Here is a 13,537-nt window from a genome sequence, read left to right on the forward strand (position 1 = left end):
CTGCAGATTGTTGGCTATGTAAGACCGGCACCTGACAGTAGTAACATGGCAGGCGTGTGTTCATCTGAGCCGTAGAATCCCGACAGTGTGGAAACAAGCCCTTTGGCCCAACAAGTTCACACCGACCCTCACGGCATCACACCCAGACTCATCCCCCACTAATCTATACATCCCACAACACTATGGGCAATTTATCATGGCCAGCCACCTAGCCTGCACATCTTTGGAGTGTGGGAGGAAACCGGAGCACCTGGAGAACCCACACAGATACGGGGAGAATGGGCAGACTCCACACAGACAGTTGCCCGAGGGTGGAATCAAACCTGGGTCCCTGGTTCTGTGAGGCAGTAGTGCCAACTACTGAGCCACCATGCCGCCCCTGGTGTTGTCCCTTAGAAGAACACCACAGCCCTGCTGAATGCCTGTAGACAGAAAGGAGAGAAAGGCTCTGTTGTCCAAACAGGGTTTTGCTGCTGTAAGATAAGGCTGTTATGGAGTTACAACAGCCAGATGCTTTAGAAAATCCTCAGCTGGCACGTAAGATGAGTACTGGATCAGGTTCAAGGATTCAACTACTGCACATTGGCTCTCAGAGTAATTATGCTGGTAAAGATGTTTGGTAAAGATGTAATTACAAGAGCTGAATAAATAAAATAAAGAAATCAATGATAATAAATAAAACAATAAATCAGAAGAACTAAAGTTGATAAATACAGTGTATTTGCCGAATTTTAGGTGTAGCTTTGATAAATGAATAGGAGCTCTGTTGGCTGATACACATAGAAGTGACCAGCTTACAGTAAGTAGATAATAGTATCCATTAGATGGGGAGATGATGTGGATATCACTGTAACTGCATTGACCAGATGGAGTAGTCAAGATAAAGCAATTCATGAGACTGATTTCTCTCCTCTACATGAGTGAGAAGATGATGACATCATGGTAATGTCACTGGGCTAAAATCCAAAGGTACAGGTGAATGCTGAAACTGCTTTCATTCCACCATGGCAACTAGTTAAATTTAATTTTAAATTAATAAATTTGGAATTGAAAACCAGTCTCAGCAATTGTAACCATTAATTTTGCAACAAATAGGGGAAATGATGGCCTAGCGGCATTATCACTGGTCTGTTAATCCAGAGATCCATCTGGTTCACCAATGTCCTTTGGGGAGGGAAACTGCCATCCTTACCTGGTCTGGTCTACATGTGACTCCAGACCCACAGCAATGTGGATGACTCTGAACTGCCCCGCTGAGGGATGGGCAGTAAATGTTCCCTCAATAAAACCCTCAACCTATAAACGAATAACAAAAAAAAATTGTTGTAAAAACTCCGTTTGATTCAATGAGAGCCCTTAAGGCAAGGAAATCTGCCATGCTTTTTTTGATCTGGCCTATGTGACACCAGAGCTACAGAAATGTCCTTGACTGTTAACTGCCTTTTCAAATCAGTTTAAAGGACAGTTAGGAAAGGGAAACAAACGTCAGCTTCAAAACCAACATCTACATCCCAGTAACATATAACAATGTAATTTTCAAATTCCTGTGCTGTGCTTAGAGCCTTTCCCCCTTCAACTTTGATGAGGTAGAACACAATATCACAGAACACACAAGTCTAATCCAGGTACCTGAAGAAACACTTCAATGTCAAAACTGCAACCAACAGAATAATTAAAGTCCAGGAAAAGCACACATGTGCCATCAGATGGACACAGCAGCCTTGATCACCCCTGTGCCAAGAGTTACAGTTTCCTTGTGGGAAATGCATTTACTAATTCATCCCCAGCAAGCTCCTATAAACAGCATGTGCAAACACCATGCAATAATCTGTTTTGTGATGCTGATTGAGGAATAAATCTTGGCCAGGAACACCAAAGGGGGGCAGCACAGTGGCTCAGTGGTTAGCACTGCTCCCTCATAGTGCCAGGGACCTGGTCTGATTCCACCCTCAGGCGACTGTCTATATAGAGTTTGCACATTCACCTCCTGTCTGCTCTAGTTTCCTCTCAAACCAAAGATACGCAGGTTTGGTGGATTTGCCATGGGAAATGCAGGATTACAGAGATGGGAGGGGTTCTGGGTCTGGGTAGGATGATTTTCAGGGTGTCGATGTGGACTCAATGGGCTGAATGGCCTTCCACCACACTGAATTCTCCTGTTCTTCAAAATAGTGCCATGCAATCTTTATGCCCACCTAAACAGGCAGATGGTGCCTTGTTTTAACATATATTACAAAAGACGTCACCTCTGATCAATGCAACACTGTTAGTGTTGTAGTGATGTGTGAATCTTGATATTTTTGTGCTCGAGTCTTGGAGCAGAATCTGAACCTCGTGACTCAGATCAAGTGTGCTACCGATCAAGCCACATTTGATAATCTTATCAAACAATGAATTTGCTTTATGCATAATGTACTTTGCTTTATGCATAATATACACATTGGATTGCTACTAACACCTCCAATGACCATGTGGTGTGCTCTCATTACAGGCTTGTTCACAACAGCTGTAAACTTTAAAGCCACTGGCAGGTTTGCACATTTGTTGCAGACGTGTTGATGAATTGATAAAATCATAGTCTGATTGGTTTTTTCTGTTATGAGATGCAATCTCTGTCAGCGCCATTGGAGAACTCTTTCCAACAAAAGCTAAAGATTGTATCTCAATTTATAACTTTATATCTGAGATTATAGATTTACTATAGTCTAGGGCAATAAGGAATACGAAGCAAAAGCAAATATTTGAGATACAGATCAGCAATGATCTTAATGAATGGAAGAACAAGTTTGAGGGACTGAATGGCCTACTCCTGTTCCTAGCTAACTGAAGGTAGTACGTTGTGCTAATAAAGAGAGGCATCAATTGGTTGTTGCCATATGTTTCCTGTGTTGCCTCCCTTCTTGCAAAAATAATTCAAAGCGGTATTTACAGGCAAAAAGTAGTCGTGCACTCTTTGGAATGGAACGGAAGCCTGAGAGAAAAGAAGAAAATCACAGAATCATACTGTACAGAAGAGGCCTTTCGGTCCTTCAAGTCTGTACTGACAAAACTAATCTAAATATACACTAAAATGGCCTATTCCTGTTTCTACATAACTGAAGGTAGTGGCTCATATGCAAGGTGGATCATGAAGCAAATGTAAGCTATGAACGTAAAAGCATAGAGGAAAATTCAAATCAGCTGAGAAATAATTGCTGCAAATCCTTTTAAAGTACACAGAACATATAGAACATAGAACATTACAGCACAGTACAGGCCCTTCGGCCCTTGATGTTGTGCCGACCTGTCATACCGATCTCAAGCCCATCTAACTTACATTATTCCATGTACATCCATATGCTTGTCCAATGACGACTTAAATGTACCTAAAGTTGGTGAATCTACTACCATTGCAGGCAAAGCGTTCCATTCCCCTACTACTCTGAGTAAAGAAACTACCTCTGACATCTGTCCGATATCTTTCACCCCTCAATTTAAAGCTGTGCCCCCTCGTGCTCGCCGTCACCATCCGAGGAAAAAGGCTCTCCCTATCCACCCTATCTAACCCTCTGATTATTTTATATGTCTCAATTAAGTCACTTCTCAACCTTCTTCTCTCTAATGAAAACAGCGTCAAGTCCTTCAGCCTTTCCTCGTAAGACGTTCCCTCCATACCAGGCAACATCCTAGTAAATCTCCTCTGCACCCTTTCCAAAGTTTCCACATCCTTCTTATAATGCGATGACCAGAACTGTACACAATACTTCAAGTGCGGCCGCACCAGAGTTTTGTACACCTTCACCATAACCTCTTGGTTCCGGAACTCGATCCCTCTATTAATAAAAGCTAAAACCCTGTATGCCTTCTTAACAGCCCTGTCAACCTGGGTGGCAACTTTCAAGATAATAAAATGTGAGGCTGGATGAACACAGCAGGCCAAGCAGCATCTCAGGAGCACAAAAGCTGACGGTTCGGGCCTAGACGGGGTCTAGGCCCGAAACGTCAGCTTTTGTGCTCCTGAGATGCTGCTTGGCCTGCTGTGTTCATCCAGCCTCACATTTTATTATCTTGGAATCTCCAGCATCTGCAGTCCCCATTATCTCGGCAACTTTCAAGGATCTGTGTACATGGACACCGAGATCTCTCTGCTCATCTACACTACCAAGAATCTTACCATTAGCCCAGTACTTTGCCTTCCGGTTACTCCTACCAAAGTGCATCACCTCACACTTGTCTGCATTAAACTCCATTTGCCACCTCTCAGCCCAGCTCTGCAGCTTATCTATGTCTCTCTGCAACCTACAGCATCCTTCGTCACTATCCACAACTCCACCGACCTTAGTGTTGTCTGCAAATTTACTAACCCATCCTTCTACGCCCTCATCCAGGTCATTTAGAAAAATGACAAACAGCAGTGGACCCAACACCGACCGTTGTGGTACACCACTAGTAACTGGTCTCCAGGATGAACATTTCCCATCGACTGCCACCCTCTGTCTTCTTTCAGCAAGCCAATTTCCGATCCAAACTGCTATATCTCCCACAATTCCATTCCTCCGCATTTTGTAGAATAGCCTATTGCGGGGAACCTTATCGAACGCCTTGCTGAAATCCATATACACCACATCAACCGGTTTTCTCTCATCTACCTGTTTGGTCATGTCACTCCCTATAAATAAACTCCCAGCAATACTGGAGCCCCATGTTTTTAATAGGCATAACTTGTACTGACAAAAATGGGAGATTATAGAGTGGGGCTCATCTCCGCTGTCTAACTGAACAAAGATCAGTTGGACACTAACATGGGCAGAAATCTAGTATTAAGAGAATGTGGCCTCCATTCACCTAATAATTAAATGGCATGCTTCAGGAATTCTGTGCATATTCAAAATATTCTTTCATTAAACATTAACTGTGCTTTCTTCCCACAGATGCTGCCAGACCTGCTGAGGTTCTGTAGCAATTTTTATTTTTGTTTCAGGTCTCCAGCATCCATAGCTCTTTTCTCTATTATATAATGTTCATCTTCACCGACTTGCTGTGACAGAAAAATCCCATCCAGTAGAGATGCTTAATCTTCTCCACCTCCAAAAACAAACTGATTGAATTTCTAGTTTTCACCTGCAGGAACCTGGTCCACCTATACCAGTAATGAGGTTTACCAGCAAGAATCTTCATAGATTGAGATCCTGGCCCAACTTCAGTGCCAAATTTGATGTTTAAAATTTAAGATCTGCGCAAAATACTACAGTATCAATGGACGAGCGGTAGTTATGTTTTTAATCCAGTAGCCTCATGTATAATTATTTTCAGTAATAAGAATTTTCAAATATTTCTGATGTATGGAAAAGTTTAATTTATTCTTAGAACATGATAAATTAGAAGATAGTTCCAGAAATTTATGATAATAAGAATTATCATTGAACTTCTTTCATTAGGCACAGATCAAATCAAGGTGGAACTTGAATTCAGTGAACAAATTTTAGATGCCCAATAACTCGTGCCTGCATGAGAGTAGATATTTTCTTAACTTTTTTCCTATTCACTTAAATTCCATAATCCACATGTTCTAGAAATTGTGCACTTCATCTGATGTCAGTTTGGTACTGCGTTTTCCTGTATTTGAGTGACACTGCAAAGGCGATAGTTTTTGAACTTTGGTTTGAACATTTTAGAACAAATACGATATTGAAATGTTCCCTGGTTGTTAAATCTGATGTTTGATCAATCTTTTTTAATTCAATCACTTTTAGTTCTAATGTCCTCAAGGTTCCTGCTCCCTCCTGTTCTCATGACAACAGGCCATGAAAACAAGTCTAGAGGACTTCAAAGTTAACACTGTACTTGGAAGCCAACCAACTCTGACAATAGGGAAGAGATTAATTTCAGATAGCCAGTACTTTTCTTGACTTGCTTTTTGGAGAGATCAGAGGTCAAAATGCGCATGCACATTCAAAGACTAAGGAGAAAATGTAAAAACACATCGTGGCAAAAACCACCATCAACCACTTTACCCTTCCACAGGAACCTGAACTAGTTAACTCTTACACAGCTAGAATTTTTAATTAATAGAAAACAGGCCAGTTTCAGAATATTAACTCATATTGCGTAATCTTAATATTAAAAAGTTGAATGGTTATTTTTTGTCACATGGGTAAAGCGGGACTTTTTTTTGGGGGAGGGGTGGGAAGCTGCAGCGTAGGGCCATGGGAAGATATGTAGAACTACAGAAGGAAATGTTTTGATTCCCATCAGCTAGCAATTTCCTTTCTAATAGCATCACTAATCACTGTAGCATAGTTAATTTTATGCAGCACATAACAAGAACTGCTTGTGTGAATGATAATGGAGAACAAAAGAACACCACCGTGCAGGTCTCTTATATACTCAAATGACATATTGCTTGTGTTTTAGTAATGTAGATGTTAAACAATTTACCCGCAGTTTTGGATGAATGCCTGAAATTTTCGGATGGCTTTGATCACATTGATATTTTCAACAGCACATTTCAACACTGTCTCGTTATCATAATTCATTACTTATTTTAATTGCCAGACATACACATACATTTTCTTACTCTTCGTCTAAATTCACAATTATACAATGTTAATATTTTATGAAGTAAACCCCTCCAACATTTTACACAGGAATCAATTAAAGGACCTTTGGAACAGTTACATAATTATCAGTGACTCACTAACATAGACACTCAGCAGAAATACAACATAAAATGCCCAAGGGTCACTTTCAGAGCAATACCTACTTTTACCTCGTACATCCTGTAAGCTGTAGCTAATTGCAGTAAGGTATTGTTTGTGATAAGAGTATCACAGTACACTTATTTTGATGAAATTGTCCACAGATTGATAGTTTGAATTTAGAAAGAATGTTCCATATAGGAGGTAAACTAGAAATATAAAAATGGCTAAATTTACTTCCTCTCCAACTCATACCAGCCCTACAGGAAGTAAAGGCAACCATATTGGGACGGAGAAGACTGACAGGTATACATAAAAATCAATGTAACCACAGTTGGCTAATAAGCTGAAAATTCTTAAGTTCTGAACTAACATTCCAAATATAAAAGGCTTGGAAGGCAGACGACGGCAATAGATACTTTAATGCTGATCCACAACTTTTGCTATTTCTAACTAATATCCACCATTACAGGATCTCATTTACTTATTCTCACATGGTAGACAGTATGAAATTCACTAGACCTAGAAGGATGAGCAAATAAGAGATGTTAGCCACTTAAAACACGAGGTATTCTTGCTGCAAAGAAAGTAAGTTGTTTTTCTTTATCTTACATGTAGATTTTACTGCTTTTTGTATACACTGCACATTGACAAACAGAACAAATTGTTCTTTTTTGTCTCACTGTCCCAATTTAAAGAACCCGACTATTAAGGCATAACAATGATGTGGTGCCTAAGGAATAACACTAACTTAAATTGCTCACCAAATGATCATCACGTAGCATAAAACTATGTCTAATGATAGAAGGGAAGAAAATATTATTTAAAACTTTAGAGAAATGCCTTCATAAAAACAATGTAGCTCAAGTGCTTAGCATAGTTTGTATGCAATTTTCCTTTAAGTCAGTACAAACGCTCCCATATAGAAATTAAAAAGCTTCAACAAAGGACAGGTCTTCTTTTGTCTGTTACATTAAAATGACTTGGTATTTTATTTACCATGCTCTTGGGCAAATCAGCTTACTTGATTTTGCACTTTATGGAATTCTTATTTGCTTCAGCAAGTATAAAGATAGCTAATAACACAGTTGAACTAGGTCCTTTTGGAAACGCAAATGCCAAATGGCTTTGCAATTCAATATTCTACTTGAGGTTGCAATAAAATGAACAAGATATCTTATGTCGTCAAAATTTTTCTTGTTTCTTCAAATGTGCATCCAGCAACAAATTCTCATCAAAATTAAGAATATAATTCAGTGCTTATTTATTCTGGAAATGAACTGAAAGATGATTGGATCAGGCACAAGATTAGTACTAGATTACACTCAGCAGTTGAACTGAGTTTTAGCTTCAAAGTTCTGTTCATTAATTTATAATTCAAGCAACATAGAAGACTGGATCTATAATGCATTGTGTGATTGAGTACTAATATTCAGGCTTGCACTCTTAATTTTCCAGAGAGTCAGTTCCAAATCTCCACTGTTCCAGTAAAGCACATTAGAATTGTGTATTTCCTTGCGTAAATTTTTTTCTTCCTTTCCTCAGTGTTGCTCCCTTTACTATTTTCTCTTCCTGAACATGGTGGCTTATGAAACAATAGTTTTGCATAAGCTAACATCTGAGCAGCTGCACACATGACTATTCTTCACATCAATCTGTGCAGCACATATCAGCAGGAAACAAAGAGAAATCACTAATTCCTCTTAAATCCGTCTCTGCCTGTGCATGTAGCAAAGGTCGGTGTATAATGAGCATGTATTGGAATAGCTCAGCGAGTTGGGGGTTATTAATAGTGGGAGGACATCAAGCCTAATGATACTGCACTGCAACATCTTAGGCTGAGATCAGTTTACACAGTAATAAAATGTGAGGCTGGATGAACACAGCAGGCCAAGCAGCATCTCAGGAGCACAGTTTACACAGTATAGGTTGTATTTGGAATCACATTGTCCGTTACCACTACTGAGATATATTTGCTCTTGCAATCTTGAGGAGCCAGAAAAGATATATTTTTCAAATCTTAAGCCCTTCTGGATCTTCTCATGCTCTTCTACTGCCAACTGATGGCAAAAACAGTACTGGCAAAGAGGTGAATCGCAGATTCCTCCCATTAGACATCCTTATGGATGTAGGTAGATATCACAGCAAGAGCTCAGAAGAAGAGTGGAAAGTAAGATGGATTTCACGTTGAAGAAAATTTCTACAAACATTTTAACTAATGAACACGTCCCTATTTCAGCATTAACCTCTTAATAAAATAGCAAGTCACAGATCACACCATTTTACCAAGATATATGCTTTCTGATTTACTTATTTACAGAACAGTGCGAAAGCAAGAAATATTGAGGTCTCAATGTGCATTTTTAAATAAAATTTTCTAGACACAAAGCAGAACACTTGAAAAGTACATCTGGATACTCTAAGCACTATTTTGTAGAATGAATTGAACCCAACCATGCTCCTTGTATCATCATAACATTTTACAAAGTGTAAGCTCTCATCACTCCAACGATATTTAAACATGTTAAATATTTGTCCTGCTCAAATGTCTTTTCCTAGTAGACGATCTGCCATTGCTACATTGCAAACATCAATGTATTAACCCTGTATGATGCATTTGTATAAAAGAAAATTCAACAAACCTAAGTTTGTTTTGTAAATGGTTCACAGATATATTGAAAAAAACTGCAATGTAATTGGCATCTTTAAAGCATGAAAAGATGACTAGAGAAAAGTGTACATAAAGTTTTTTTTTAAAATGCAGTTTCCCAGATTACTTTAGACCCCCTAATAGTCAGTCAATCTGGATTGCAACTTGAATGGAAAGGGGTTCAAAAATCAGAGGAAATAATGAACGTTTTCCCATTCTTTTCAAAGTGTAGTCATGAGTTTATCTTGGTCAACACTATGTTTCCTGCCTCCCATGTTCTTCATATTTTGCTCTTGAACATATCTTGCGTTTCTGCCATTTCCTTCCTGCGATGGTGTCCGGTTGTAATATTTGTGCCTGTCATCATTGGGCGATGGCCTGTACCATGTGCACAGCGAGCAGTTAGTGAGATGAGATTTTACATAACATATGGATATCAAAGTCATGGTTACTGAACAATTGTAAATGCATGCATGGTAGGGTTGGAGGAAGGACAGAGTTAGAGGGGGATAACAGTGAAAAAGACAGGGTTACATATAACAGGAAAATGACGTTTAAACATATCTCTATCATTTCAACAAAACTAGTGATATGGTCATGATTGCTATCAAATCATCCCAAATGAAAGTAGCAAGGCGTATGACTGCAATGTCATGCACTTAGGAATTTGTAGAATGAAGTTACTCTAGTGCTCTACAAACTAACTTTCCAGCACATGCAGGGACATGCAGAATTCCTTCCCAAAGGCTTGAAACGCTGATAAATTCCACACATACTGCTTCCTTTGAACAAAAAACCTTTTTATTCTTTAAGACCTGATAAATTATCCAAAAGGCTACAAGATATTTATTGTGGCATATCTCCTCTCTTTGGGATAGCTTTACAGATCATGGTGAACTTTAAGATCAACAGCTGAAAAATGATTTACGATAGTAAAATGTTTAGTTAAATGTCAAACTCACAAATTCAACAAGTAATGCCAGTGACACTAACACAAATGCACACACCGTAATTGAGCCATTAGGAAGGATGGTTTTAAAAATTAAACGAAAGTACTCTACCATATATTTCCCTCCACCAGACAATTTTCAGTAACAGACCACAGAAACTGAAATCACCCTCCACCTTGTGATTGTGAATAGCAGTACAGCAGGGATGGTCTTCACCAACAGAATACCCGATTTTTTGTTTTAAAAACAAAAGGAACATTCTTAAGTAAAATAAATTTATCAAGAAAAGAAAGTAATCCAAATTCAATAATATTCAACAGTAAAAGGAAAGGCTTGGTCTATTAATGTTAAACTGGTATTTTAATTAAATAATTATTGCTGTTCTTTGGTGTGCAATATATTTAGGACTGGTAGTTTGAAAGGAACGATAATGCAATAAGTATTAATTAATTAATTTAACCCAATAAGGCATTAAATACAAGTTGAACTTTGTTTTTCCCCTGCCTATCACTTTAGAAAACCATCATGCTTTAAGCACTAGTTCACTTCATTTCAAATAATTCTGATACATTGCACACCCAAGCAGCTGGTTCAACTGATGATCTGGGTTACGTAAACTATTAATAAATTTAAAATTCAAAACATTTACTATGTAATCTTTAAGATATAGAATCATCTTACCTAACATTACTGGAATGCCAGTGTTGTTGCACAGGGGGTATGTTGCACATATATGGAGTCTAAAAGCCAATAAAGAGAAAAATTACTAAATGTTTCAAGTCCACCAACTTTAAAATTGTATGATAGCTAGCGTATTGTATTTACATCATTTTTATTATAATATTTGACAAGCCAAATATCAGTTAGGATCTCACATGATAGACCATAATCTTTGAAATGGAAGAATCAAGGGTTAAAAAAAGGCAAGATTCCAGCATTGAATTGAAATACAAAACATCTTACGTTACAACCTTTAACAAAAACAAACACAATTGATAATAATTAAATAGGTATACTGAATAGGCAAGGTTATGATTCTAACACACACGTACTACATATATACTACTTAGATTTTAACTTTCAGGATCAGTCTGAGGTAAATGTGAATTAACAGACAAATTACAGTCAAACAGCCCATAGACTGCACTTTTAAACAGTCAATGGAACAGATCTGTCTTAACTGCAAATGTTAGTAACACTGTAAATTATCCAACGTCACAAAAACGCAATCCCTTTTGTGTAGAATACCAAATGTTCGCGCTAAAGATCCAGGCTTGGAATGCCCACAAAGCCTTTTCGACTCAGGTTGCCTTAAAAACCATTCATTTCATGTTAGTTCAATCTCCTCCCAAGATCATGTTCCCAGATTTCTGAAACTGCTCCCAAATGCCTAAGTACCAGTATTATTTCAGCTTATATCAAGCACTGAGCCTCATTAAGCTGCCACTAAATTTCTCTAAGCTCCAATGTTTCTGAGCTGCATCCAACAAATATTGCCTGTGGGCTTCCTCCACCCCACTCTCCTAGAACCCCTCCAGTTTGGAAACAGGCCATCCGACCTAACAAGTCCACAATCAACCCTCTGAAGACCATCCCACGCAACCCCATCCCTTATCCCTGTAACCCTGCATTTCCCATGGCTAACACACCTAACCTACACATCCCTGAACACTATAGGCAGTTTAGCATGGCCAGTTCACCTAATTTGCATCAGTGATAATGGGAACTGCAGATGCTGGAGAATCCAAGATAATAAAATGTGAGGCTGGATGAACACAGCAGGCCAAGCAGCATCTCAGGAGCACAAAAGCTGACGTTTCGGGCCTAGACCCTTCATCAGAGAGGGGCATGGGGAGAGGGAACTGGAATAAATAGGGAGAGAGGGGGAGGCGGACCGAAGATGGAGAGTAAAGATAGGTGGAGAGAGTATAGGTGGGGAGGTAGGGAGGGGATAGGTCAGTCCAGGGAAGACGGACAGGTCAAGGAAGTGGGATGAGGTTAGTAGGTAGATGGGGGTGCGGCTTGGGGTGGGAGGAAGGGATGGGTGAGAGGAAGAACCGGTTAGGGAGGCAGAGACAGATTGGACTGGTTTTGGGATGCAGTGGGTCGGGGGGGGAAGAGCTGGGCTGGTTGTGTGGTGCAGTGGGGGGAGGGGACGAACTGGGCTGGTTTAGGGATGCAGTTGGGGAAGGGGAGATTTTGAAACTGGTGAAGTCCACATTGATACCATTAGGCTGCAGGGTTCCCAGGCGGAATATGAGTTGCTGTTCCTGCAACCTTCGGGTGGCATCATTGTGGCACTGCAGGAGGCCCATGATGGACATGTCATCTAAAGAATGGGAGGGGGAGTGGAAATGGTTTGCGACTGGGAGGTGCAGTTGTTTGTTGCAAACTGAGCGGAGGTGTTCTGCAAAACGGTCTCCAAGCCTCCGCTTGGTTTTCCCAATGTAGAGGAAGCCACACCGGGTACAGTGGATGCAGGATACCACATTGGCAGATGTGCAGGTGAACCTCTGCTTAATGTGGAATGTCATCTTGGGGCCTGGGATAGGGGTGAGGGAGGTGGTGTGGGGGCAAGTGTAGCATTTCCTGCGGTTGCAGGGGAAGGTGCCGGGTGTGGTGGGGTTGGAGAACAGTGTGGAGCGAACAAGGGAGTCACGGAGAGAGTGGTCTCTCCGGAAAGCAGACAGGGGTGGGGATGGAAAAATGTCTTGGGTGGTGGGGTCGGATTGTAGATGGCGGAAGTGTCGGAGGATGATGCGTTGTATCCGGAGGTTGGTAGGGTGGTGTGTGAGAACGAGGGGGATCCTCTTTGGGCGGTTGTGGCGGGGGCGGGGTATGAGGGATGTGTTGCGGGAAATACGGGAGACGCGGTCAAGGGCGTTCTCGATCACTGTGGGGGGCAAGTTGCGGTCCTTGAAGAACTTGGACATCTGGGATGTGCGGGAGTGGAATGTCTTATCGTGGGAGCAGATGCGGTGGAGGCGGAGGAATTGGGAATAGGGGATGGAATTTTTGCAGGAGGGTGGGTGGGAGGAGGTGTATTCTAGGTAGCTGTGGGAGTCGGTGGGCTTGAAATGGACATCAGTTACAAGCTGGTTGCCTGAGATGGAGACTGAGAGGTCCAGGAAGGTGAGGGATGTGCTGGAGATGGCCCAGGTGAACTGAAGGTTGGGGTGGAAGGTGTTGGTGAAGTGGATGAACTGTTCGAGCTCCTCTGGGGAGCAAGAGGCGGCGCCGATACAGTCGTCAATGTACCG

The 13,537-nt window shown here is 40.6% G+C and overlaps 1 protein-coding gene across 1 annotated transcript in view; it reads right to left on the minus strand.

Moving 5' to 3' along the window:
* Positions 1-13,537, minus strand: part of LOC125448293 (band 4.1-like protein 4B) — a 289,715-nt gene that overhangs the window by 118,580 nt on the left and 157,598 nt on the right. The window contains exon 15 of the mRNA XM_059655475.1: positions 10,959-11,017. Coding sequence (XP_059511458.1) covers positions 10,959-11,017 — 59 coding nt within the window. The remainder of the gene's footprint in view (positions 1-10,958; positions 11,018-13,537) is intronic.

Source organism: Stegostoma tigrinum, chromosome 2 (assembly GCF_030684315.1).
Source record: "Stegostoma tigrinum isolate sSteTig4 chromosome 2, sSteTig4.hap1, whole genome shotgun sequence".
Lineage (NCBI taxonomy): Eukaryota > Metazoa > Chordata > Chondrichthyes > Orectolobiformes > Stegostomatidae > Stegostoma > Stegostoma tigrinum.